The sequence below is a fragment of the Xenia sp. Carnegie-2017 genome, unplaced genomic scaffold, assembly GCF_021976095.1.
Source record: "Xenia sp. Carnegie-2017 unplaced genomic scaffold, XeniaSp_v1 HiC_scaffold_3, whole genome shotgun sequence".
Lineage (NCBI taxonomy): Eukaryota > Metazoa > Cnidaria > Anthozoa > Malacalcyonacea > Xeniidae > Xenia > Xenia sp. Carnegie-2017.
The window spans coordinates 3,644,502-3,672,452 of NW_025813493.1; the positions used below are offsets into that span (position 1 = coordinate 3,644,502).

Consider the following 27,951-nt stretch of genomic DNA (forward strand, 5'->3'; position numbering starts at 1 on the left):
TGAAATTCTCATTCTTGAAACTATGAAACACTTTTCATCGTAAAGATTGTTAGTTAGCTATGAGCTCATTTTAAACTTCATTATCACTTTTCCGAAAAATTTAAATTTTTCCTGAGTTCTGTTAAATGCAGTTTATAATTATCGTTTTCTCATGTATGGCAAAAAGATCTTTAATTATTTCCACTTTTTTAGTTAAAAGGGTTTTTGTGTTCGATGTGTTTAAGAGGCTTCTTAAAATTAGGAAAATATGGATAATTCTGTTAATGGTATTTTGGCTGACCATATGTTTGGTAATACTTGGGCGACACTCGCGTTTTTTGTTGATAGTTTTGAGCTGCAGCTGGATGAAATGCTAGAGACAGAGTCAACACTGTAGTGTAGCTTTCATCAATGAGTGATGTCATCATGTCATCCATCACAGATAGGGCTTGGAACAAACATCGATCAATTAACACTTAATTAAAACATCTAACTACCCAGACGTGCAACAAACACCAATCAATTAACACTTAATTAAAACACATAACTACACAGATGTGCAACAAACACAACAATCGATTGACATGTAGTTCTCAAAAAAACTAAAGTTTTCATAGAACATGGCCATAAGTAAAGGAAGCTATCTAACAGTACACTTCATAATAGCATGAACCTTCATACTATTCGCAGGATTCATATTATGATGTTTCACTTATGGTGGTTTGAAATAACAGCATGCTATCTTAGCTCTTTTCCGTTTAAATATTATCAAAACAAAATGAAAAAAAGTCATTGTTATAAATCGTCGTTTGATCTAAATTTATACACCATCTAAGAAATATTACGTTTTCCTTGATAAATCAAGAGTTCTCGATACACGAAATATACTTGGTAACATTTCACGCAAAGTGTGAAACATTTCTGGTGAGATTCCCTGAAAAGACAACGATAACAGCAAATGAATCGAATGCAGTGAATGCTTGGGGTCGTACTTAAATAAAAACTGATGATGTGTGAGCGCCATTGCAACATATAGCTACGTATATTTTGCTTGTAAATACACAGAAAAACGTTATGATCGAAATGTAAATGTTTTGAAACAAATCTCAGTTTGTTCTTATTGTTAAGAAGTTCAGGAAATGAATAAAAGCAGCTAAAGAACTTTAAGTTATTGAACAGTTACAGCACTTTATTTATGTATGAGTTAGGTTCGCTGAGCTGTAGAACTTGTCATCAATAAAGTTCTACAAATTTGTTTCGATTGCCGTACAATTATGACCCAATGACCATTTTGCACTATTTCAACCTGGCATCTATTTGACCTAAAGAGTGTAGAACTAGAAGGGTCTTCTTGGCAACCTAGGGGTCTGGAAGGAATCTTTTCATCAAATGAGGGATATAAAAGGGGTCTATTTGTCTACTGAAATGTCTAGAAGATGTCTTTTTCTCGACTGAGGGATGTACAAGGGTTCTTTTGGTCAAAAGAGGTGTCTAGAAGGGGTTTTATGTCACGTTTCTAAAATGGTTATCTTGACCTACCTTAGGTAAAACAAATTGAATATTAAACGACTCTGACCCGCTCCATGAAGCACATTCCATCATAAAACCTGTCGGAAACAAAACATGCAAACAAAATCTTAAGTAAACAATCATTAATTACACACAAAATAAAACAAAAAACGCTTTGTATACACGGAACAAAACGCAATAGCTATCGTGACACATCTTCAGCACATTTTAAAACGCTTTATTAGTCAATGTATAAACGTAGCAAAAAGTAATCGTAACACACCTTTGACACATTTTAAAACGCTTTATTAGTCAATGTATAAACGTAGCAAAAAGTAATCGTAACACACCTTTGACACATTTTAAAACGATTTATTAGTCAATGTATAAACGTAGCAAAAAGTAATCGTAACACACCTTTGACACATTTTAAAACTAGCTCAGCACGACGTGTACACCATGTAATTGTCATATCCTGGAAATCATGAATTCAGCGGTCAGTTTATGCGGTAGTTACAACAGAACAATAATATTAAACATATATTACAAGGACAGTTCAAAGTTTGAAAAACGCTGCTTTTTGACACGTAATTTGCATAAACCATAAATTGTTTCATATTCAATTTACAAAATTCTGACGAAAAAATGATCGGACATTGTATTGTTTATGTAGAATAGTGGCAATAAAATGGTAAGGAGATGGTTTAGAGTTTTGGGGTATTTGTAAATCTGATTCTAGTAATTGAGAACGATTATCTATAAAGGCAGAAGGCATTAAAGTAAATGTTAACTATTTAGCGTTAGAAAAAAAAGCATAAACGATCACGGGAAATTTGAATACAGGTATATTGTAGCGCAAATGACTTTTTTTAAGAATTGTTTAAAAAAAGCATAAACGATCACGGGAAATTTAAATACAGGTATGTTGTCGCGCAAATGACTTTTTTTTAAGAATTGTTTAAAAAAGCATAAACGATCACGGGAAATTTGAATACAGGTATATTGTAGCGCAAATGACTTTTTTTAAGAATTGTTTAAAAAAAGCATAAACGATCACGGGAAATTTGAATACAGGTATGTTGTAGCGCAAATGACTTTTTTTTAAGAATTGTTACGGGCCTTTACGGTTTGACTTGGATGCAGCTAAAAAATCGGATCTGGATATTTTTTGGTGGACTCTTTTCTTGCAATGAAATGCATACAACATGCAGGTACGTAATAAATTGGACGGCTGTCTCTACGCGATCAAATGAATTCCTTTGAATCTTAAAAGTGTTCTGTTTAATCGCAAAATTACTCGGGAAGTTAAGTCACTTGGTACATTGAACCATGAAAATATTAAATGAAGATATGATCTACGCACTTTGTTGGACAATTTAAGCAATTGTCTCATTAACCTGAAAAAGTTAAGGTGACTCAACGAGATTCGAACCCACGACCTCTGCGGTGCCGGTGCAGTGCTCTAACCAACTGAGCTATGAAGTCACACAGTGGAGAGCAGGTGTGACTCAACGGGTTCGAATTTTTCAGGTTCATGAGACAATTGCTTAATTGTCCAACAAAGTGCGAAGATCATATCTTCATTCGATTTCTAACACCGCACTACATATAACAATCTTTCATGAAAATATTGTCAAGTAAAAGGAAATTTACCATCCAAAATGAACTATAATTTATGACATAAGGGTTAAATTCAGACGATACAAGTTGCTTGGCTTAATAATTTTTATTTTCGTGAAAACTATTTCAAAAAAAGTAGATAATCCCGTTTTTCCATGAAGCCTATGGATGCTTTCGTTCATGATGAGACAGTTATATTGTATAAGGAGGCTCTCGTTCATCACGAGAGAGTTATGAGAATGTTAAATTGTAAAATTTTGAGCCTTTGAAGTTCCTTGGATGTTCTTGTTTCTTTTATGGGAAGAACTGTTGTATAAAATTCGAAAACAAAAAACCCCGTTTTCGGTCCATGCTTCCCGATACCTTGTTAAGCGTAAGGCACTAGAACGCCGCATGTTAACGTTTCGGTAGGAGATTTCGGCCCCTCCACGCTATCCTACTTGGGAGATGCAATAGCAAGCTTCCGCCCATCAGACCCCGAGATCACCTGCGATAGGCTTTGCTCGGGGTACGCAGGGAGAGTGCGGTCGCGACCCGAAACGTCTGGACCCCTAAGCCACTGCATACTATATCGCACCCAGCTTCCACTGCTAGTTGACATCTACTATATGAAGTTTTAGCTTCATATATATATACCAAAATTTAAAGGCGTACGAAAGTTGTGGGATAACTGTTATCGTTACTGCGCATGCCCAGATGATTTCTTTGATAATTTGCGACTAAGTGAGTTAGTTGACACAAATGTAGTGCAAGTACATATAGTTAGTCGTTGTCATGACTACGAACAATTACTCGAGTGGACTGCGCATGCTCGAGCGCATGCGCAGACGATTTCTCTATTAAATTGTTACTAAGCATGCTATTTACTTCAAAATTGGTGCTAGTAGAGGCAGGTGGTCGTTGCCATGACTTCGTACTTGACCAACTGCTCATGTCGACTGCGCATGCTGAATCAGACTGCGCATGCGCGGATGAGTTATCTGAATATTTCTGACTGAGCTATCTAAATGCTATGGTATTATTATATGGCAAACGACATATCTGGCAAAAACGCGCGCTTTGTTTGGCTCCGAAACATTATTGCCGGTGATTATTTTCTGGTAATCGACCACGGTCCAAAACGCGTAATTTTACAGTCAAATGTAAACAATGCTCGAGCGCATGCGCAGATGATTTCTTTATTAAATTGTTACTAAGCAGGCTATTTACTTCAAAATCGGTGCTAGTAAATGCAGTTTCTCGTTGCCATGACCATGACTATGAACTTGGGCAGTTGGTCAAGTCGACTGCCCATGATCAAGCATAATGCGCATGCGCAGATAACTCATCTAAAAATTTGTGACCGGGCGAGCTAATTACTCTATAATTGGTACTAGTACATGCAGTTGGTCATTGCCATGACCACGAGCTTGGAGATTTGGTGGAGTTTACTACGCATGCTCCGATTAATTATCAATTAATTTGAAATTGGAGCCATAAGATGAGCTGAGCAAGTTTACAATCATCGATTTTTGGCATGCTCTTTGTCTTCTTAAGCTTGATTTGAAAAATACATATCAAACTCATCAACACTTTTTTACGGCATTCGTAATATCCGCGACAACGTTGGAAATGTTTTTGTTTTTCGCAATAGCTTTGTATCTGCATAATACATGTCATATCCAAGCTTTCCTTTGATTTGATGGAAAATGGTTTTGATTTACTCTTACACCTTCTGCCTTAGTCGTTCTGGATTTCTAAAATAAGAATAACAAACCCCACCAAGAGCATCTTCTTTCTATTTTATTGCCACTATTCTACATATGCAATACTATGTTCGGCCATTTGATTGTCCGAATTATGTATTTTGATCTCGTATTTTTGACACGTGTGTCTACCGTCGGAGAAGTGGAATTTAGCCACAATCCATCGACACTTTGCACAAAAACCAGTTTACATGTGTTTCACACTAACATAGGCATTACTACAGTTGTCGTAGAAAGGTTGTGACGCACCGTGTAAATTGCATTGTGTAGGTAAATGAATGATGTGTTGTCAGTATTTATATTTCGCAAATATAAACAACAATTTGATTGCTAAGATCTCAATATAATAAACAAAGAAACGAATCGCAAATCTGCGCTAAAATAGTAAATTTGACAACACGCAAAAAAGTGATGAAATATATGTCATACCTCAGTGATTTCTTCCGCTAGCAACACCGGAAGTGTTATTGTATGAATATTCTGACGTGATGCAGTATGTAGAACATTACGTAATCCAGTGACAACTGCGTTACGGCTAGCAAGAGTCGGAGATTTGAGAGAGTCATCGACAACAAGATGAAAAACGACATGAACTTGAGATAGATTGGAGTGACGTGTAATGTAGAAATTTCCTGAAATGATTAACATCAACTATTTATCACTACCAAGCTTACACCCAGTCTTACGTTTAAGACAGTTCCATCTCATTAAACATCATCTAATTCCATTTAACGCCACTTTATACAAAATGCTTCACCACATTAAGTTCATGCATCATTACATTTTGTAATCCAACACACTTGCTTTGCCAATACGTACATAAGTTTTTAAACTTCAAATGTAATTCAGTCTCATGATCATGCCTAAACCAATCAAAATACATGTTCTTTTGTACCTGTTACAAACAAGTATAAATTTGTTTTTGCTAAGTCATTTGCTATCCATTTTTCAAGGTCTGTGACTTGAATGTTCGCGTTCTTATTTCTGATTTTCTCTATTTTCTGATTAAAAGAAATCAGTCGGACACAACTGAATGCATGAATTACCCACCCCTCCTAAAAAAACTATTAATGTAATGGACGGTTAATCTTACGTAAAAGCCGTTGCTTAACCTAAATCTCACCTGCTTCAATAGTCGATGATCTAAAAGCTTCTGAATTCCTGTGGAGTGTACCATCGCAAGCTCCGTCCATCTTCTTTTGTCTTTCTTCCAAATTTTGTTGAATCATACAAAATTGTTTGTCCAAATCGGGAAAATGGAAATCCGTTGATTGTTGGCAAAGAGCAGCAAATTCTGTCAAATAAATAACATTTAATTTTTCACGTTAATTTGTCATCATAATTCGTCTCAATGATGCCGTAACTTTAAAGTTAAAAGATTTACAATGCTCTACGAAACAGTCTCGCTAAGGACATTCCAACAAAGCTTTGAACCTCTATGAAGAAATTGCTGGCAAACAAACAAGTTATGGGTTAAGTTATAGGAAAATAGTTACGATTTTTGGGGGAGGGATTGTTTTGATAAGACTAATTATTAATAATTAAACAACTACGTATGATGCTAAATGACTTTAGGAAATTAGGATGCCTCACCTTTCTTTATTCCTGTATAGGAGTTGATATGACTGTCAACAAGAAGGACCAATCCAGATAAAGACTGAGAATACAGAGACATTGCTGTTTGGATTCTTTGAGGTTGCGCCAAAATACTGCTCCTAAACACAAAAATGAACAGAATGATTCAAAAAAGAAACGCGCCTGAATTTCGCTGTAAGTAACAGACATATGCATTATTTTCTCAGACTAATGACTTTCAAAAAGTTCACCAAAATAGTAACGCACAAGAAGATAAAAGCTGATTTAACACAACATAACAGGAACTACTAAAAGTATTAAGGTTATCTCTTTGGAAAAGAAGGATGAAGTAGCTTAGATACCTGGTTTGACCTAAATTTGCTTTTCCACACAAGTCATAAAAAAGTAGGAAATTTTACGAAAAAATATCTATTTATCATAATCAAACGAAAAACACAACAGCATTAAGGTCTGTATGGACAACATGAACATCAAACATTACATTACACTGGTTTAGCAGGTTTGTAACAACATCAAACATTACATTATGCTGGTTTAGCAGGTTTGTAACAACATCAAACATTACATTATCCTGGTTTAGCAGGTTTGTAACGACATCAAACATTATATTAGCCTGGTTTAGCAGGTTTGTAACAACATCAAACATTACATTACCCTGGTTTAGCAGGTTTGTAACAACATCAAACATTACATTAGCCTGGTTTAGCAGGTTTGTAACGACATCAAACATTACATTACACTGGTTTAGCAGGTTTGTAACGACATCAAACATTACATTACACTGGTTTAGCAGGTTTATAACAACATCAAACATTACATTACACTGGTTTAGCAGGTTTTAACGACATCAAACATTACATTACCCTGGTTTAGCAGGTTTGTAACGACAAAGATCGAGAAGATCGCAACACATCAATCTTAAGTTATGAGTTGACTTCATTTGAGCACCTAGAAAATAAATGAAGTCGTTCTTACGTTGTTTATTAAACGATATTTCTATAAAAATATCATAAATTAAAACAATAATGGCTGTAGAAAGAAAAGTTGATATCTTTAAATTTAATGAAAATTTGCTTTTTATTTAATCAAAATATAGATTAATGTTGGCTAAAATCGACTGAAATTCTAACATGGTGCAAGGAAACAACAAAAAAAGTAAAAAATCGGTTGAAGGCTTAAAAAAGCTTTCCACAGTTGACATTTTTAAGAATATTTATACATCGCATTATTTCTTCTTTTGAAATAGTTATAAGTTATGAAAATGTGGATTATTTCGTTTGATAAATCACTATGATAATACTATTAAAGTTCAGTCACTTACATTTGCTTTATATAACATTTCCACAATTTTACACTAACTTGCAATCAAATCTTATTCTTGAACAATTTCTTGAGCAATACAAGTGAAGTTAAGATTTTCGAGTTAAATTTAAGAAAAACTTGCACACTTGACTTTTCAAAGACTCGACATTACAATTTTTGAAAATGCACGAGAACCTTTCAATACTTGAAGAACATTATTTTTCAAAACAAATTAAACACCGTACCTAAATGTATTGTAAAACTTTCCTCGAGTCTTGGCCCATTTTCAGTGGCATCATCTGGTAGCAAGCTCAGTGTCGACGGACTACTAGATTTTGTAAATGACAAGGAAAAATGGAGAATCTAACATTTAAATCATTCACAGTCTTAGCTACAGAGCGTCATTTTAACTGCATATGATTGCCTCTCGTCGTAATAATCATTGAACTTTTATTATAGCTATCACGTATAGTCAATAAAAGAAAAGTTATTTACGTGATGATTTAGAACTTGTTACTCGTTTTCAATTATCGAAGACTTTTTACAAGAAAATGTGCAAGCGTTTTCTTTACAAGAAGCAACCTTAAGTGCCTTTGAACGACGCACAAGGGCATAGGGCCTAATAACAAGGGCCATAGGCTATGACAAAGTTGTTGGACTTTACGTCGGATGTCTATTCCTCCCAGTAAGTTCGGTCTTTTGATAAAAATTGCGTCCCTTACCCTCCTATGCCTTCGCATTTCCCAATTTGTTTTTGTACCTCATAATATCGACAATAAGGATTAAATTTAAAGTTCAAACCAACTACTACACGAGTTCTGAGCATCCTGCATTTGAACAGTAGTTCGTAGGGTTTTTAACAGGGTAAACGGTTTAAATTAGGAACATTTAACTAGTCCGTAATGACAAAAACTAAAAACTAATTATGTCCTGATACAACGGGCCTCTCGAAAACCAAGGCCTGTAGACTTAAACTTACTTAGCCTACTGAGTATTCCGCCACTGTTCAAGCATGATCAAGTTTCAAACCAAATTATTTATAAATTGTACGAAAAGCTTTCACAAGAAATTCAGGAGCATGCTTTGCAAACGAAGCCTTCCATTGATGAAGTACATAAACTAGAACCAAGTAAGTGTTTGAGTTACGTATGTATAAAGTAAATGGTTTGAACCCGGGACATTCATCCACAAACATGTTACGTATGTATAGCTACATTTATTATAACATTCACAATGAAGCTTGAACATTCCGATGAATATGGAAAGTTTGGAAAAAATTAGCGAACTCGACAAAATAAATCAGGCACGCATGTCATTTAAGAACATATGACACAAACGTTGAAACAAAAAGATAAAGTTGATGGTTGACTTCCTTTAACATCAATCCACCAATCCCAAAATTGAGGGAGTCTGAACTTCACCCACCAATCCCAAAATTGAGGGAGTCTGAACTTCACCCACCAATCCCAAAATTGAGAGTGTCTGAACTTCACCCACCAATCCAAAATTGAGGGAGTCTGAACTTCACCCACCAATCCCAAAATTGACGGAGTCTGAACTTCACCCACCAATCCCAAAATTGAGGGAGTCTGAACTTCACCCACCAATCCCAAAATTGATGGAGTCTGAACTTCACCCACCAATCCCAAAATTTCGAGAGTCTGAACTTCAACCACCAATCCCAAAATTGAGAGAGTCTGAACATCACCCAATAGTCCCAAAATTGAGGGAGTCTGAACTTCACCCACCAATCCCAAAATTGAGGGAGTCTGAACTTCACCCACCAATCCCAAAATTGAGGGTCTGAACTTCACCCACCAATCCCAAAATTGAGAGGGTCTGAACTTCACCCACCAATCCCAAAATTGAAAGGGTCTGAACTTCACCCACCAGTCCCAAAATTGAGAGGATCTGAACTTCACCCACCAGTCCCAAAATTGAGAGGGTCTGAACTTCACCCACCAATCCCAAAAGAGAGGGTCTGAACTTCACCCACCAATCCCAAAAGAGAGGGTCTGAACTTCACCCACCAGTCCCAAAATTGAGAGGGTCTGAACTTCACCCACCAGTCCCAAAATTGAGAGGGTCTGAACTTCACCCACCAGTCCCAAAATTGAGTGGGTCTAGACATCCACCCACCTACGGCTTCCCAAGCCCATGTTCACATCCATATCATTTCTAAGAATTTTTAATTTCCAAAAACTTCTTCTAGGTCATCGTAGACCACGAAACACACACACAACGTTTAAAAGCAGTGTTTGCCGAAACACAAACACAGTTCAAATTACGTACCTCTATGAATAAAATTATTTGGTATAGGTATTGACACCTACATTTGGTATTTACACCAAATTATACGTAGGAGTAAACTGTAGTCCCAATTTGCTGTGCAACATGGCGCAGTATATTTAGTTAGATTACCCGCAGTTAGCCATCTCCGTGTTCTTATAGGTCGAAAAATGCAAATGATTTTCTGTCACTATGCTAATCACATGCGTAATATGGTATACGTCAAACTAAGACGATAAAATTATAACCTTGATATAAAATGTTACAACTATTACCTTTCAAACGGTCCACCGGACTCGAAACCTTTAAAGGATAAAGAAATTCATTAAATGTTTGTAGATGTAGATAAAGACGTAGATGCAGTTTGTAGATGTAGATAAAGATGTAGATGCAGTTTGTAGATGTAGATAAAGACGTAGGTGCAGTTTGTAGATGTAAATAAAGATGCAGATGCAGTTTGTAGATGTAGATAAAGACGTAGGTGCAGTTTGTAGATGTAGATAAAGACGTAGGTGCAGTTTGTAGATGTAGATAAAGATGCAGATGCAGTTTGTAGATGTAGATAAAGACGTAGGTGCAGTTTGTAGATGTAGATAAAGATGTAGATAAAGACGTAGGTGCAGTTTGTAGATGTAGATAAAGATGTAGATACAGTTTGTAGATGTAGATAAAGATGTAGATATGTCTGTAGATGTAGATAAAGATGTAGATGCAGTTTGTAGATGTAGATAAAGATGTAGATACAGTTTGTAGATGTAGATACAGTTTGTAGATGTAGTTTGTAGATGTAGATAAAGCTGTAGATACAGTTTATAGATGTAGATAAAGATGTAAATAAAGATGTCGATGCACTTTTTGGACACGGATGCAGATGCAGAGGTAGATGCAGTTTGTAGATGTAGTTAAAGATATAGATGCAGCAAATTAATTAAAATTGCTTTATCAACAAGTAAAATCATACAGAACAATTTACATACATACGTGAACACTACACAGTAAACACTGACCGGTACTTGATGATTTCACTAAATCTTCATAAACTTTACTGATCCATTCTTGATACTCTCGTTTTTGTACCTCTTGAAGATCAGACAATGCACTGGACCACTGAGTTGATATCATCTACGACAAATAATATCATACATTTTCAAATCATCGCATTCTTTTGAAAGAAAGATTTCCATGAGACACTAATAATGTGAATTCAAATCCATAATTTTTTCAGCCCACAAGACTTCCATCGCTTTGTCCTTTTAAACAGATTTGTAAATTGGCTCCTTTCAGATTTTAACCTCAAACACACATCTTGTTTTACAAACCTGTGTATCCTCACAATGTTGGACAGCGAGACGGTTTACTGTATCGTGATAGTTGTCTGAATTAAAACCAGAATCAAGAATCGCCTTCATTTCATGACTTTGCCTAGGTAAGTAAAAAGTGATTGGCTAAGCCTTCATTTCATGACTTTACCTACGTAAGTAAAAAATGTTTGGCTAAGCCTTCATTTCATGACTTTGCCTACGTAAGTAAAAAATGATTGGCTAAGCCTTCATTTCATGACTTTGCCTACGTAAAAAGTGATTGGCTAAGCCTTCATTTCATGACTTTACCTACGTAAGTAAAAAGTGATTGGCTAAGCCTTCATTTCATGACTTTACCTACGTAAGTAAAAAGTGATTGGCTAAGCCTTCATTTCATAACTTTGCCTACGTAAGTAAATAGTGATAGTTGTCTGAATTAAAACCAGAATCAAGAATCGCCTTCATTTCATGACTTTGCCTAGGTAAGTAAAAAATGGTTAAGTAAGCCTTCATTTCATGACTTTACCTACGTAAGTAAAAAGTGATTGGCTAAGCCTTCATTTCATGACTTTGCCTACGTAAGTAAAAGTGATTGGCTAAGCCTTCATTTCATGACTTTACCTACGTAAGTAAAAGTGATTGGCTAAGCCTTCATTTCATGACTTTACCTACGTAAGTAAAAAGTGATTGGCTAAGCCTTCATTTCATAACTTTGCCTACGTAAGTAAATAGTGATTGGCTAAGCCTTCATTTCATGACTTTGCCTACGTAAGTAAAAAGTGATTGGCTAAGCCTTAATTTCATGACGTTACCTAAATGAAAGTCAAGAAATTGAACCTATGCACTCTGCTGTAAAATTTTATTGTTAAGAAATTTTGACCTTTATGAGAGAGAAAGCGTCAAGGACCAAGATAGCTACAGAAGGCTAAAGCCATGAGCTTTGGAATGAAAGTTGGGTCTAGCTAAAGGTGAAGACACTAAAAGCTCAGAGAATGAGAGGGGTGTCTAGCTATAAGCTAAATGATAGGGAGCTGGGTCTGGCTACAAGCTTACAGGAAGAAAGCAAGGTGTAGCTAGAGGCTTAAAGAGAGAGACCTGTGTCTAACTACAGGCTTAGAGACAGTGAGCTGCGTCATTAAGCTACAGGTTTACAAGACAAGAGCAATGTCTAGCTATAGGCTTCAAATGAGAGCTAGGTTGAGCTGTAGGCTTAAAGATAGAGAGCCAAGAGATAGAGTAAAACCACAGTAAGCTTAGGATTTACTACATAGCAGACATGCACATACTTCTCTTCTAACTTCATTAAAGATAGAGAGCCAAGAGATAGAAATTATAACCACAGTAAGCTTAAGATTTACTACATAGCAGACATGGACTTACTTCTCTTCTAACTTCATTAATGCAGCATCACGTTGTTTCAAAAGATCTTGAACTGCTAATGCATAGGAATTCTCTAACTGAAGTAATGTTTCCAAAGCTGAGGAATGAATGAGAAAATGATACATCTCCGAAAATGTTAATTCTTCTGTAATAACATCCTTTGTGTCAGAATATCTTGAGCATTCACGAGTGAAGGCTTCAACCCAAGTAGTATGCAGAATTGTCGTGGTTTAGTCTTGAATCAATGATCTCATCTGCTCGATCATTGTAGTAAGTTTCATTTTCTTTAGCAACGAATACTTGAAGGGTGTACTCTAAATCTTAAATAAGGAAACAGAGAAAAAAAAACATAGTTGCATCACTCACATTTATAAAAATGAAACATAATGACACACATTTAACATAAAGATAAACAACACAGATTTTTAAAAATCACACAATGATAGATGTTTAGCATGTAAACGTTTTAATGTGCTCCAAAGAATAATCTTTGGGAATTAAGCATAGAAACTCATGCCATATGAAGAAAGATCTTTTCTTGTAAGTTTAAGTAATGTATAGCACATTCACAGTGTCATGATTGATGATTGAGTATGTAAATAAAGTATGTTCATATGTAAGTAATGTATGTTTTTCATAAAATATTTCTTTGCCAATTACCTAAAAGTCTATCATGAAAACTTGCTAAAAGTGAAAAATGACGTTTAATTATTTGTTTTTAAGAAGATTGAAAAGTAAAGTGAAAATTTCAATCTGACTCTCTTCTTGACAATAAAACTTTCAAACACCAAAATCTTTTTTGTTGTGTTATCTTAATTAGATCTTTAGAAATTCCACACCGTCCAATACATACAGTACGTACGTATACTGAGCAAGAAACATACAATACATATGTATACTGAAAGATTGCAGGGCACTTTAGGAGCATATTATGATTTTATTGGATAGATTTTAATACCTTCTTCCAGATATGCGGGTAGATTATGATAAGCAAGTATTCTCAAACACAGTTCTTTTACATTCCATGCTGTTGTTGGAATGGCGACGTTTGTCTGTAGTTTGCATACTTTATCATCATTGACAAATTCATAAGAAAACGGCTTTGTTATATTACACTCTTCCATTGCTTTTCTGACATACTGTCATTTTTCATAAAATAATATAATAGGTTATACTTGAAACCATCCGTCATATTACTACATGTTAACCAGATGAAAGGTGTTGCTAAACCTTATTGAGCAGCTACAACCATTCCCGAATAATTATTCACAAAAGTAAGCTAAAGGAAAGTAATCACATCAGTAATAAAAGGATTGAAATTTACGAAATATTTTTAAATGTCGCGTGGCTGCTTGCTTTTGCGCATCGATCGATTAAACATTTTGCTCATTGTGTCTATAGTTTACACGTAATATGGCTAACAAGCTTTCAAACTGTCGACAATAGCAAAATAAATCGTTATCAATCCAACTTTGATGACAATGACGTTTAAAATCATCAACCACTAACTTACATTACAAAACGTGTAAGTACTTTGGAATTGGGAGATGAATATTGATACTTGTGATCAATACAAGTCATCGTGCACCAAGTCATTTTGGTTGATAGGTTCAAGTCTTAAGTACAGTAATCATTCGGTTCAGTAAGTCAATGACTCCACAAGCTGGTCGTCGTTGTTTATCGAAATAATATTGAATTTTCATTTATAAAAACTCAACAGATGTTGGACTAAAATTTTCAATATATTTATTTTGTTGGATGCCGAAAAGAATTTCGTAAAATTATTTGAGTTATGGGACGTCGAAATCGGGAGAAAGCCAATGCTGCATCGGTTAGCCGACGAAGAACAATACTTCAAATTGAGCCTGTATCACGTCGCAAAGAAGATGAAGGTTTGAACGATGCTTATATTTTTCCTTGAAAAAAGTTTTTTTTCATTTTTCATCAAATAAATAAACTGACTTATTCAAAATTTCTTTTCAATAAAATTGAAGTTTCTTTGGCGTATCAGTAATGTCTAATGATGATGATGATGCGAGAAACTCCCAAGGAATTCGTTAATTGTAGCTTTTGTTAATGAATAAAATACCTTAAAATTTAATTCCCAAACCAATTGAATTTGAATTTTTCTAGTTTACTCTATCTGGGAAAGTCTTATCAATATTTGTGCTGTAAATTTGATACTAGGATGATTACCATTCTTAATGCACGCTGATTATTTTTCCAATCGTGTACAAGATACTTTTGAAACCAGTCAATCTGTCCTTCATCTTACCAGCAGCATACTATGCTCATTTATTTAGTCATTTTTTCACTGTAACACTAGATTTGTGGCTATGTTTGCACATTAATTGTGGGGATGTGATGTGCATAACACCTCCTTTATGAAGTAGGTGTAAAATGATGGTCAATGAATGAAATTAATAGATGACGAAAAATATGAGTCTGATTAAAACTGTTAGTTATGTGTATCAAATACAGTACTGCCACTCTGTGTATGCACATTTCACCTACCAAAACTTTATTCTCCCCCTACTTCCCCCTGCGATGATTTTCCTTGTTTCCCCCCTTCCCCTACACAGCAACATATCCCCCTATTATATACCCACATCGGGTCGGACCATTGAATTTTTTAGAAAAGTCCCAGGTCTCTAAATCTAGAACACCCGGATACCTCCAAATTGTGTATCCCTGTTTTCAGCTTGCTAGTTTTATTCTAGTAACAAGTCCTTATGTTTAAGAATCTTTGTGTATGAGTAATAGCCATGTCATTATCTATTCTTTTCAATGCTACTGTTGTGTCATTAGTTTATTTACATGTACATAGGAGGAAATGTGATGGAACAAAACGTGAAGTAAATCCAACAAGTATATCAGGTGATGTGCAAGAAAGCTACAAAATATAATTTTGAAAGTCTTGCTCTTAGTGTATGTAAACCTTCCAAAAAACTTTGATTCAAATAATGTTTTTAGTGGTGAAATTTCACATCAGTCTTACGTACACCAGACATCACTACGTATGTAGTCTAAACTTTCCTTGGAAGTACCTAGTTTGTTCCCACAAATTACATTTCACATTGCACAAATTTCCCAGCAAATTTTTTTCCTTGATAACCATTATGGGCCCAGCATATCCCAACCTCTTTAATAACAAAGATGACAACAAAATCACCATGGATATTATGTGCACCATGTCAACAAAACAATTTTCCATGAAAGGAATCAATGCTCTCCTTGTGATTAATTAATCAAAATTCAACAGTACAAGTTAATGAATAGCTTAGATCAACCTATAAAGCATGTTGAAGGCTTATTAAATTTACAAGTCCAATACTTAATGCTGGTTTGAAACTTTTCAATGTTCTTGTACAACTGTATGAAATGAATTTGGTTTTGTTGAAAAATTTAGAAAGATGGCTTCATCTCTTCTGTTTGTTGAAAGGGTAAAATTGTTTTTAGGTATAGGATTACTTGGCGAATATGCTGAAGAAAGTGATGAAGAAGGTGAGATTATATTTGCATTATAACTTTTGATCTGCTCAAAGAAATACTTCCATAATCTAATTTCAATGATGTTATTCTCATTTAAGGCATGTTCACACGATCCGATTTGTCTGATCCAATTGTTTGATTCCAACTTTAGGTTGCTTGTTAATAATTTTGTTGATATTTATATTTGTTTGGATATTTATAGTCGTGTGAACAGCCATTTGTGCTATGCAGTACATTTATCCATATATTTTTCCTTTTTTTGTTCTTTCGTTCAAGTCTTTTTCATATCTAATGTTTAGTGCCAAATGAAACTTGGAAAGTATTGAGAGTGAGAGGTCTGGGACTAGTTGGCTTACTTAGATCTTATCGGATGAAAATAGAGCAAGTTCTATTTATATCCGATTATTCAGACTGATCGGATTATCGGAATCTCACTTTACATGTGTTCACACGTTCCGTTTTTTAAATCCGATCCGACAAAATCGGATCGTGTGAACGGGCCTTTAAAGAGAACGTTAGCGTTTCCTTTACTATCTCATGATCCAATTTTATTTTTTGTAACTTTATTGTGGTGTCGTTGTTAGATGAAGAAATGTCAAGTCAAAGGATTGAAGATGGTGCAAATGTTGAGAAGAAGACTGAGAATAATAAAGAGAAAAAGGAAATAGATTCAAAGCTTAGCAACTTCCTCAAAGTATGCGTTTTATGGTTGTACTAAAAGTCTGTACTAAGTTTGCCTATAGTCAACTACTTTTCAAGGTATGGTACTATTTGTGCTATATTTGATTACCATTTGAAGCATTTCACATTTAAATTGGTTGACAAAAATATTTTACATTACCTACTCATTTTAATTGGTTGACAAAAATATTTTACATTACGTAGCTCATTTTAATTGGTTGACAAAAATATTTTACATTACGTAGCTCATTTTAATTGGTCGTCAAAGACATTTTACTTTGCATAGCTCATTTTAATTGGTCGTCAAAGACATTTTACATTGCGTAGCTCATTTTAATTGGTCGATAAAAGCATTTTACATTGCATAACTCATTTTAATTGGTCGACAAAAACATTTTACATTGCGTATAGCTCATTTTAATTGGTCGACAAAAACATTTTACATTGCGTATAGCTCATTTTAATTGGTCGACAAAAACATTTTACATTGCGTATAGCTCATTTTAATTGGTCGACAAAAACATTTTACATTGCATAGCTCATTTTAATTGGTCGACAAAAACATTTTACATTGCGTAGCTCATTTTAATTGGTCGACAAAAACATTTTACAATGCGTAACTCATTTTAATTGGTCGTCAAAGACATTTTTTGTTATGGATGTAAATCGGCGTCGATCTTTCTTCTTCATCATCATTGAAATATACCAACATATCAAACAATAATTTTACATTATCTTTAGGAAATTGAGGCTATAAGCACAGACAGTACAATGTCCAAAGAACATAAACAAGATAATCCTGAGGAATCACAAGTTGATGCCATTGATGATCAAAATATACAAGGTACATATCGGTACATATACGTACATCTACGCACCTGTACATGTCGTGATTGTTTTCATTTGTTTTATGATCTCAGATTAACAGACGTATGTGAACAGTATTTACTCTTGTACTGTTTTAGCATTACGCAATCTTTATAAACATGTTGATTCATATCAATGTAGTAGTATCTTTTTATTCAATATTTTCCTGTTTACTGGTTACTGTCGATAATTTACAATAACCTTCTCAGGACTCTACTAACCTTGACGATCTTCATCCACAAACATGTTACGATACTCCTGGTTCAAACCATTTGCTTTATTGTCGTTATTACTGTTGCATTTCATCATGTTTGACTCTATTGTGTAGGTAGTTTAATCTTAGCTGTACGTATGTTGTGATGTGCGTCTATGTTGTCTATGTAGGTGATATCTGCATGTCGCTCTTTGATGTTAACTGTGGCTTGAGATACTAGAATTATGAATAGAAATACCTATTTTGATTTCTATTTTTTTATTTGTATTTATATTCATAAAAAAAAACAACAAAAGCAAAGTTTTTGTTTGTAGCAACTGAACTAAATGTTAAGCAGACTTAATCATGTGTCGAAGTAACTCTTAAAGATGACGTAATTTGCTTGAATTTGTAGATTACGTATTACCGGAACCATGGCAACAAGTATGCGATCCAAATACGAATTATATGTACTATTGGAATACATTAACGAACGAGGTATCTTGGGAGTTGCCTGAATCTCTCATATCAACATCATTACCAATGTCTGCAGTGGATAATAAAGTTGATGCTGTAGTATCTAACACTGACATCAGTCTGAACACGTCAGCCAATGAGGAAAAAGATGGCAGTAAGAATGTTTATGAAGAATCTGTTGACACAGAAAGAAATATTTTGAATGATCCTGAGGCTGCAAGTGACTCTGGGTCAGATGGAGTAGAGGGGATTCCTGTTAAATCTGATGATGCTCCAGGTACATTGACGGTACATTGACGATAGTCCAGGTTAGTCGGAGAATAACTTGAAATCGTTTCTCTAATGAGAGTTCTGTACATGATGATCGTCCAGTTAAGAAAGGAGAAGGATTTTGAGGCTGCAAGTGACTCGTCAACCTTAGAGGTAGTCATCTTAAATCTGATGATGCTCCAAGTACATTGGACGATAGTCCAGGTTAGTCGGAGAATATTTTAGGAAAAGGAAATCGTTTCCTCAAATTGAGATTTCTTTATCGAATTTAGACAATGGTGTTGTTTCATTGGACAAATCTGGTCATAAAGACAAATACCAAGAAGAGGCAGAAAATATTGTGTCAAATAAAGAATCTTTAATATCCAAGTCTTTGCCCACGAAAATTCGTGCAAAGAAAGAGTCTGTTGATATGTTTCAAGACGATTCCCGTGAACTGGATACTAACGATAATGACAATAATGGTAAGGATAGAATACAAGTCATTATCGTATGTTTCTCTTTAGCAGAGTCCGCTTGAACCGCTTTTCCAAAAACGTTGAAAGTTTAGGTTTATCTTAGACAACTTGTTTTCTTACATAGAAGTTTTATTTTTACGTGTCTGGTACCAGAGGCCCATAGATGTTCCTTTAAGGAACGTATTATATTAACAATGCACGTATTTGACAGCAGGCTCCGTTCCATCAGCAATTTTTGTGTTTTGAACATTCTAATATTACAAGCGTTCCACAGGTTAAAGAACTCTAGAAATTACAGTCTCGTTGCTTGAGTATTTTGATTTTTTTACTGTCTTTCTTTATCCTGCTCAGAAGTATGTTTACCAAAAACGCGTTCCGAACTCGTTCCGAAATGCGTTCCAAATGCGTTCAATTGCGTTCCAAATGCGTTACAATTGCGTTCCAAATGCGTTCCAAATGCGTTCCAAATGCGTTACAATTCCAAATGTTACAAATGCGCAATTGCAGCTTAAGGTGGAATATCAAATGAACGTCATCATTTGTGCATCATCGATCACAGTTAATCAGATAATCAATTAAATTTATACTCATATATACATGTGCTCACGCGAAAATCCGATCATTGATCTGTAATCATCATTCATACTCGCTATACAAGTGTTCAATTTCGGAAATTTTCGATGTCATACAGAGTTTATTTCAACTATCGGGCACGCGTTCAGAACTTGTCCCCTAATTTCGTCGTTTCGGCCGCGTTCGAACGCAAATGGAACGCGAACGTGGTGTTAAGTTACTTTGAGCAGTACTGTACATGTAAAGTTTATCTTCTATGCAAAAAAGTAAACTATTCCTGAATGAAACGTGCAAAATCTTTTGATTGAAAAAAAGTACTTCTTTGGTTGCCATTACTGTAGTATTGATCTAAACTCTGAGAGGGGTAGTGCAGACTAATTAGGATAGTTGACGTTATTACTCGGTCGTACTATACGTATCTTCAATTTTCTAGCCCATAACAGCAATAATATCAATTGGAATATACGTAAAAGTTGTAATTTTTGGATGATTTATAGAGCTGTATATTTTCAGGTTCCCAGGTGGTAAAACTCAGCGATGACAAGCGGTTGAGAAATGCCGTCGCCGAAGATATGCCTGAACGTTCGCCAAATTTGGCTCAATCGGTTACGTCACCTACTCCTGATGAATTGAATGAAGTGGAACAGGGTGAAAGTCCTTTGATTGAAAAAACTGATATTGAAGAAGTAGTGACAACATTAAAGAGGTCAAATTTAAGTCGATTCACGTGTTAGTTGAAAGGCTAAAGTTGATATACTAAAACGGAGATTTTTTTAAAGATCTAAAAAGGAAAACGAATCTGATGATGAAGGAACTTTAAAAAAACCTAAAGTGGAAAGTGAAAGTGAATCAGAAGGAGATTTTGCCGAAAAACTTTTAGAAGGTAAAGAAAATTATTTGTTAAACGATCGGAAAGGATTATTGAACATGTTTCTAAACACAATCATTAACTGTTTTTTTTTGTACGCTGTTTGAAATGATAGTCCTGAGAGAGTGAACAATTGATACTTTTTTGTGCGCTGTGTAAAGCGACAGGAAGAAGTGAACAATTATCTTGAATAACGATGAAATTTTTTCATTAAAAGAAGTAATTCAAATTTGAAAATGCTGTTGAAGTTCAAAATTACCCTTTTGGATTTTGACAACATAAAGAATTTGGCTATAGTCGTAATGCCATTTTGGCTTCTTGTTCTATTTTATACCTATCGACATATATTGTATCATCCATATTTCATTCCAGTCTCCTAAGTGTATCTCCAATTCTGACCGTTTGAATCCGAATAACTCTTGCTTCTCGTACAAACAACGTAAAAAGCTTAAAAAATCGTTTGGCGTAACTCAATGTTTACTACGTACGTACGTACGTTTTACGCACCTTTTTTTAGAATTTCTTGAAGGTAAACCATGTGATGCAGGTTTATCTGGTGATGATATGGATGTTGACAATGAAAGGGATCAAGAAACAAGTGGAGACACGACTTTACTTCCCCCTGAAGCTTTTGAGCACAACCGATCTGATCGAATAACAGATGAAAAGACTTTAAAAAAAGGTTTGTTGGTACAGGAGCTTCATACTCCTCAATTTTAATCCATTAACAAAAGTAGGAAGTGACTAAAATGGAAATATTTTTTAATCATATGGTTTTGTAGATGCACCCGAGGGAAATGTCAAAGTTGACAATGGAGTCGACGAAGAGAATGAGAAGTTAACTGTATGTAAATCTTATAGATCTTTTTTATCACTTAACTTATTTTTGAACTTGTAAGACTTTGTTGCACGCCATGTGGCGTATAGAATATTGTCAATGTTGCATTTTGTATGAATATTGTCGTTGTAGTATGTGGTATGAATATTTTCAATGTTGCATGTTGTATAAATATTGTAGATGTTGTATGTTGTATGATTATTATCAATGTTGTATGTTGTATAAATATTGTCATTTTGTCAATGTTACATGTTGTATGAATATTGTCATTTTATCAATGTTGCATGCTGTATAAATATTGTAGATGTTGTATGTTGCATGTTATGAATATTGTCATTTTATCATGTTGCATAAATATTGTCGTTGTAGCATGTGGTATGAATATTCTAGATGTCGCATGCATAATTGTCGGTCGTACAGTGCGTATAAATAATTCTTGATTTTGCGATTGAAATCTTCATCTATATTTGTTAATGTCGCATGAATAATTGCAGTTACTGTTTTATTAAAAAATTACTTTCTCGATCATTTCTGTATTTGGACAACAAAACTAAAAGTTAGTGCTTTCCAAATGTATATAATCGCAACCTAAAACTGGATATTGTGCATATCTTCAAGTCTGACTGGATGTGGTTGTCATTATTAAATATTTTTTCTTTAAACAGTTAGAAATCCATGATCTTTGTCAATTATTGTCGAGCAAACTTGAGTTTCTTAATGTCAGAAAGGATGATTTAAACAAACTTGTCATAGTTTTAATACAAATGGAGGTAAGATAATATTGCATATTCAGTTGTCATTTGTATTCACAATGAAAAGTTTCAGCAAAGCTAAACAAAGTGAAGTTTGAAGTTCGCAAAATGGCTCCCTTTTCTACCAAAAACTTAATGAGAACGTTGCGCTCGAATGTGAGTAAACCGCTGGCTTCATTGCTTGTTTTGCAATCTTTTGTTCCATCTACCGTGGAGTCTCTACTTTCAAAATAAGTTGCCTCAAGAGGAAGCTACTTTCGGAGGAGTGGGGCAGATACTTTAGGGGGCAGCCACTTTCAGAGGGCGCTTAGTTTCGAGTTATTACTTTCAGCATCAGTTGAATCTACGTACTTGTTGGTTACCCTTTAATCCACGCTGTATTTGGATTTATTTCGATTAAAGTTTAAATATTGTAAAACTCTTGACAGTTCTACAAAGAGGGCGATTACTTTGATGATTCTTAAGTAAATGTTGCTTGACGTTTTGATTAGACGCGTATTCGAGACTGGCGCGAAGGTGGATTGTCAAGTACTTATATAGTGAAGAAATTAAGAGAAGCTGCTCAGGAGTTAACTAGTTATGAATTATCTGCTGTTCCTGAAGGATGGACTTGTCATTGGGAGAGGTACTGTATAAAACTGAACAAAACTTCTATAAGTTATAAAACGTTCTATTCGCAGGATTTTTTCACCTTCAAGAACTTCTCTGTGATTTTATGTTTTCAAGAGAATGTAATTTTTATTTAAAAAATTCTTCGTCGGTGGAAAACGTGTTTGAATTTTTATGTTTGAAAACTTTGAGGCTTTTTGGCCTTCATCGTTTACGTCATTTAAAAATTGCGAAAGTGGTTTTGTTAGAGATATCTTATAAATTCTCGGGAATTCATTGCTTTCAAATTGCAGCAAGTGTAACATATTTATCAATATGAAGCATTATATTTTACTAATATTTAATAATAGAGTGAAGTGGAGCGAAATTATCTCCTCCGGAGGGTGTTCAAGGATACGTAATTACTAAAGATCAATGCATTAATAAACTATACATAAACTAGAAAATATGCAGTTACGTACATAATATATACATTAATTAAGATAAAAATTTGATAGGATTTACATATCAGTTAAAGAAAATCAAATCGTCAGTTGAAAGTCTGAGATGTAACGCTAAGCTATCTGTTATAATTTCATAGTCATTCATTTTGTCTTGCTCTAGAATGTAAGAACTTTAAATTTTTTTAACTAGGATTTAATAATTTAAGTGTAAACAGCATGAGACGATTCACTGAGCTAAAAACGCAAGTCGTTACCCATAATTCCGTTTGCTTTCGTAGTTTTTCGATTACTCTACTTACTCGTATGAACCGATGATACTTTATCTAAGTAAAATGATGAAAAGTAATTTGTACTTTCGGACTTGACTGTATCTCTTAAGAAAATTTAATTTCAAAATAACATTCGTGATGAGTCAAAAATCTCTTTAACATAAATGCTTGGAAATGTAACATGACTTTTTCATTGCTAAAATTCTTAGAATTCTGAAAGATTGAGTAATTAAATAGTTTCCGAAGTTGTGTAAATCGACCTTTAAAATACCGTGGTTAAATTAATGGGTTAAAGAGCTTACTGCATGGCTGTCGTTGTTGAATTGTGAATACATTAAAACAGCGTAAAGTTTGAATAAATATTTAATATAAAGACGATATTCGAAAGCGCTTTCTTGTTGTAAACGAAATGATTTGTAAAAAGAAGAATTGAGCTATTTCTGTGAAAGAACAAATTTTCTTCCATGTTAACACAATTGGATGCATACGCTTTTGACTACATGGAGTATTATATAATGAAGATGTTTTAAGACACATGCTTTTAACTACATGGAGTATTATAAAATGAAGATGTTTCAGTGGAACTTCTTCAGTATAACAATTGAGGTAAGAGAATGAAGATTATTTTCTGGTTCGTGAAAATTACTCTTGGATATGTTGGAACAAGTCCGTATATTTAAGGTAATTTGTAACCGGTAAGTATTTGTAATCTACTTCTGGTAGTTATGTAAGATTTATATTAGTTAACAAATCAAGTCGAAACGTGGTCAGCGGTTTTCAACAACGTAATTTTACCGAGGTACCACGTTTTGTGTTCACTTGTCACGCGAAGGCTTGAAAGGAAATCTTTAAAGCGTTCATTTATACGCAATCAAACTCAACGTGTGTTACTGTAACGTCATTGCAAGTGGCTACACTCAAAGTAGCGTTTTTCGTCATTCTTTGTTTCAATTGTATTTTTTTGTGTACTGCAATGATGTTTTAGTAACTTACATACTTCGAGTCTTTGGTTGTTAAGTATCTGCTTGTCTCTGTAAAAATTTGCTCACCTCATTTTTTGATGTTTATTTGTTTTTCTTTCTCCTATTTTCTGTAGCACATACAAAAGATATTTTTACACGAACAGTAAAACAGGCGAATCTCAATGGGAGTTCCCTCAAATCTCCATCAACACCATCAACACAGATGTCTCTTCAGTTCCTGGCGCTGGAACAGATATTACAGGTACTTTTTAGTTTACATTTAGGTTACTGCTAGTACTAACCTGCTAACTAGATTACTTATTCTGAATTTAAGTTTACAATCTTTCATTTATTCCAGGTCGCATTGTAGAAGAAAATGCTGCGAATATCAGCAGCTCTAAACTATCTTCTGTTGGTAATGCCATTCACAATACTGTGCTTTATTCAATAATTTATACTCTCAATATTTGATCAAAGAAGGCCTTATTTCCGTTTTACATCAAAAAAAGATATCTCTTGCAAATTGTATTTTTGTTTGACCTTTGCACGAACTCTATACATTTCTATGTCCGGCAGAAAACATCGGCAAAAGTTATTTAATTTTATGTATTGTAACATACAAAACTATTTTTATAAACTTTATCTTCTAAACTTTGCAATGTTTTGTCAAAACTTTTAATTTTCTATAACCTAGAACTAGAAACAACTTGTATAATCTTTTTTTACATCTATGCTTTACTATGGCGCCGTGCATCAATGTCTTTAATCTGTGCAAAATGAGGAGGTCTTATCCCACCTTTTGACTTTTACTTAAAGCAAACAAGATTTTCGAAGTACAACTTATTTGTCTTTACCAATTTTTAAATCGATAGAATGATTAAGATTTAACAGATTTTTTAATTACACACTCTGTTTTTTTTCCGTTTTGATGATATTATCCCTCGCCCGTTAAGTGTCAGGAAGAAGATTGCAAACGATATTAATAAATTTTGAATTTTCATCACTTTGCCTGTGTTTTTTGTTTGTTAGTTGTGACATATTTTGTTTCTTTATCGTAGACAACTCTCGTTCTTTTCATGATTTGAAAAATATCAAGACAGATGCTCCCAGTGGTTATAGTTACCAGGCCCCAGTCGTAGATGAAACCGACGTCACCAAAGGTTGAATAAATTATTGAATGATTTTTATTTTCTTTGTGTTATTCGACGGCAAAATCTGTACTGCGTTTCATAATTATCTTCGTAACATCGTTCATCATCACTACACAATGATTTCATTATCATTACATCATCAAATATATTTTTCTTAGATCCCTATCGATTTCTTGACGATAGCCCTCCGGTTCCTAAACCAGACAACGATCACGGTATTATTCACAAATTATGTTTCGTCTACATGTTTGTAGTCTAAGCGATAATGAGCCCGCAAACTCGACTCGAAAGTATCACGTGTGTTTTGGAGGAGGCCACGTGAAAAGGACTATCATTGCTTGTTTTTTACGGTTGGATTTGACTTTTGAGGACTCAATGCAACTTAAACCAAAATCCTGAACCTCCATATTTTTTGTGTATTTAACAGCAGTGTAAATTCATTATGGAACTTCGCTAAACATGCATTGTTTTAAATGTGATTATTTTTTGTATAGTGCGGAATTCGACTCTTCAATTCTTTCTTGAGTGTTTTGTTGTATGCTTTTGCTACAGTTTCCTTATTTTCATGTAGAACCTTCAGTATCACCACCGCCATTACCCACAGATGTTCTTATTGAACCCCCACCACCACCCCCACAGTCCCCTCCATCCCCACCACGTGTGACTAATATGAAGTTTGATAAATCGAGATCAACTGTCCGAACTTCAACAGATACTACTGTTTTCAAACAAGCGGTAATTGATCTGGCATTGTTACAAATTTTTGTCGTAAAGCAACCGTTCAGTGAGAATGAAATCTTTTTTTCATAAATTAGGTAAAGTCAAGTGTATCAAAGTCGTCTCCAGTCCCTACGCAAGTATCTGTTAAACAGAAGAAGAAGAAGGTGAGAAAGGTTTTTTGAATCAAAACACAAGTACACATTTTTTCGACTTCTTGCTACCAAAAGGGGAATTTCGTTCACGTGAAACCTAAGGACCTTCCAAATGACCTAAATGCAACTGTAAAATAATTTTAGAGAAATCAGCTTCATTGTAATCTTGTTTTATTGTAAATTCAGATCCTCAAAAAGACTTGATACCTCCATGTATCGTATTTTGCGTAATCTGTTTTTGTCTATACATGAATCAACAACAAAACATAGTTGACAACAAAGAATCCTTACCACACAAGTTTTGATTTTGTATCATTTCAGTCAAAGCCAACTTCAGCGCCAATACGTTCATCAAAAGTCAAACAAATGTCTTCATTGGTGCAAAAATGGCAAGCGATTAAGCAGCAGGAAGCAAGTATTTCAGAAGAAGAAAGTGAAGAGGAAGATTTTACAACAAGAACGGAAGCACAAATTCAACAATGGCGTCAGGAACAGATTGAAAGGTTTTTTACTCTCTTCAGTTCATACAATAGTGTTATGTAATGTGAAAACAATAGAAAAATGCAAATGAAAGGTTTTTTACTCTCTTCAGTTCATACAGTAGTGTATTGTAATGTGAAAACAATAGAAAAATGCAAATGAAAGGTTTTTTACTCTCTTCAGTTCATACAGTAGTGTATTGTATTTAGAAAACAATAGAAAAATACAAAAATTGCTTGATTTTTCCTTGTCTATATCAGCCATTATCATTTGATTATTGAAGTTTCATTTAAAAGATTATCCTCAAGCAATAACAGGATTAGGTTTTTTAATTTCAAATTAAATAAAGGCATAGCCAAAAAGCGCTCATTTCGCTTATTGTGTACATATATAGAGTTAAAGTTTCAATTCAAAGAACATTTATCTATTGAACAATTTCATTTTTTTACAGTGGTCTTGCTGCTGATAACCCAAACTTCCAGAAGATTACTGGAGACTGGAGAGAGCGCGTTCGTAAAGCTAAATTAAGGAAAGGCATTTTAGACAAGTAGGAATTTTTAAATTCAATGATATTAGTTTCCATGGAACGAAATTGTCTACGCACGTACACTTTTTATGAGCTTATCGAACTTCGAATTTTGTTGAACACAGTTCATCCTTTCAATCCAACATATTCCCATCAAATACAAAACATGCCTGATAAATGGACAGAGAAGTAGAAGTAGAAAATGAAAATATATTACAATAACCAAAGAGTAATTACTTGATGATTGTTACAAAAAAATGCGTAGGGTGTTACTTCATGTATGACCCATGAACATTTCCAGTAACATTCTCAGCTTTACTGCAGATGAATACTCGTCACATCAGTTATTATATCAAATTTTGAAAAATTTTGCATAATAATGAAAAATTGTTACTTGTGGAAAAATTAAAGTAATGCAATTTGTTTCTGTTTCTGTTTAGATAATTATA

The 27,951-nt window shown here is 34.3% G+C and overlaps 2 protein-coding genes across 2 annotated transcripts; one reads left to right on the forward strand and one right to left on the reverse strand.

Annotated features, from left to right (window-relative positions):
• Window positions 1-116: 116 nt before the first annotated feature.
• LOC124454247 (protein C12orf4 homolog) lies at window positions 117-13,873 on the reverse strand. Its single transcript, XM_047005064.1, has 13 exons — window positions 13,680-13,873; window positions 12,722-13,041; window positions 11,360-11,462; window positions 11,048-11,162; window positions 10,316-10,343; window positions 7,997-8,079; window positions 7,313-7,397; window positions 6,447-6,568; window positions 5,977-6,147; window positions 5,283-5,485; window positions 1,906-1,963; window positions 1,519-1,586; window positions 117-913 (listed from the first exon to the last, which is right to left on the reverse strand). Exons 2-13 carry the CDS (start codon window positions 12,844-12,846, stop codon window positions 821-823), a joined length of 1,254 nt encoding a protein of 417 aa, XP_046861020.1. The 5' UTR covers window positions 12,847-13,041; window positions 13,680-13,873; the 3' UTR covers window positions 117-820.
• A 479-nt stretch (window positions 13,874-14,352) lies between these two features.
• Window positions 14,353-27,925, forward strand: LOC124454922 (formin-binding protein 4-like). Its single transcript, XM_047005675.1, has 23 exons — window positions 14,353-14,613; window positions 15,530-15,598; window positions 16,181-16,225; window positions 16,798-16,907; window positions 17,636-17,738; window positions 18,370-18,719; window positions 18,804-18,841; window positions 18,886-18,905; window positions 18,974-19,165; window positions 20,246-20,438; window positions 20,512-20,615; window positions 21,118-21,282; window positions 21,380-21,444; window positions 22,104-22,208; window positions 22,682-22,815; window positions 24,608-24,735; window positions 24,832-24,888; window positions 25,532-25,633; window positions 25,783-25,839; window positions 26,196-26,359; window positions 26,440-26,508; window positions 26,818-26,999; window positions 27,428-27,925. The coding sequence occupies exons 1-23, from the start codon at window positions 14,514-14,516 to the stop codon at window positions 27,525-27,527; spliced, it is 2,652 nt and encodes an 883-aa protein (XP_046861631.1). The 5' UTR covers window positions 14,353-14,513; the 3' UTR covers window positions 27,528-27,925.
• The last annotated feature ends 26 nt before the right edge of the window (window positions 27,926-27,951 follow it).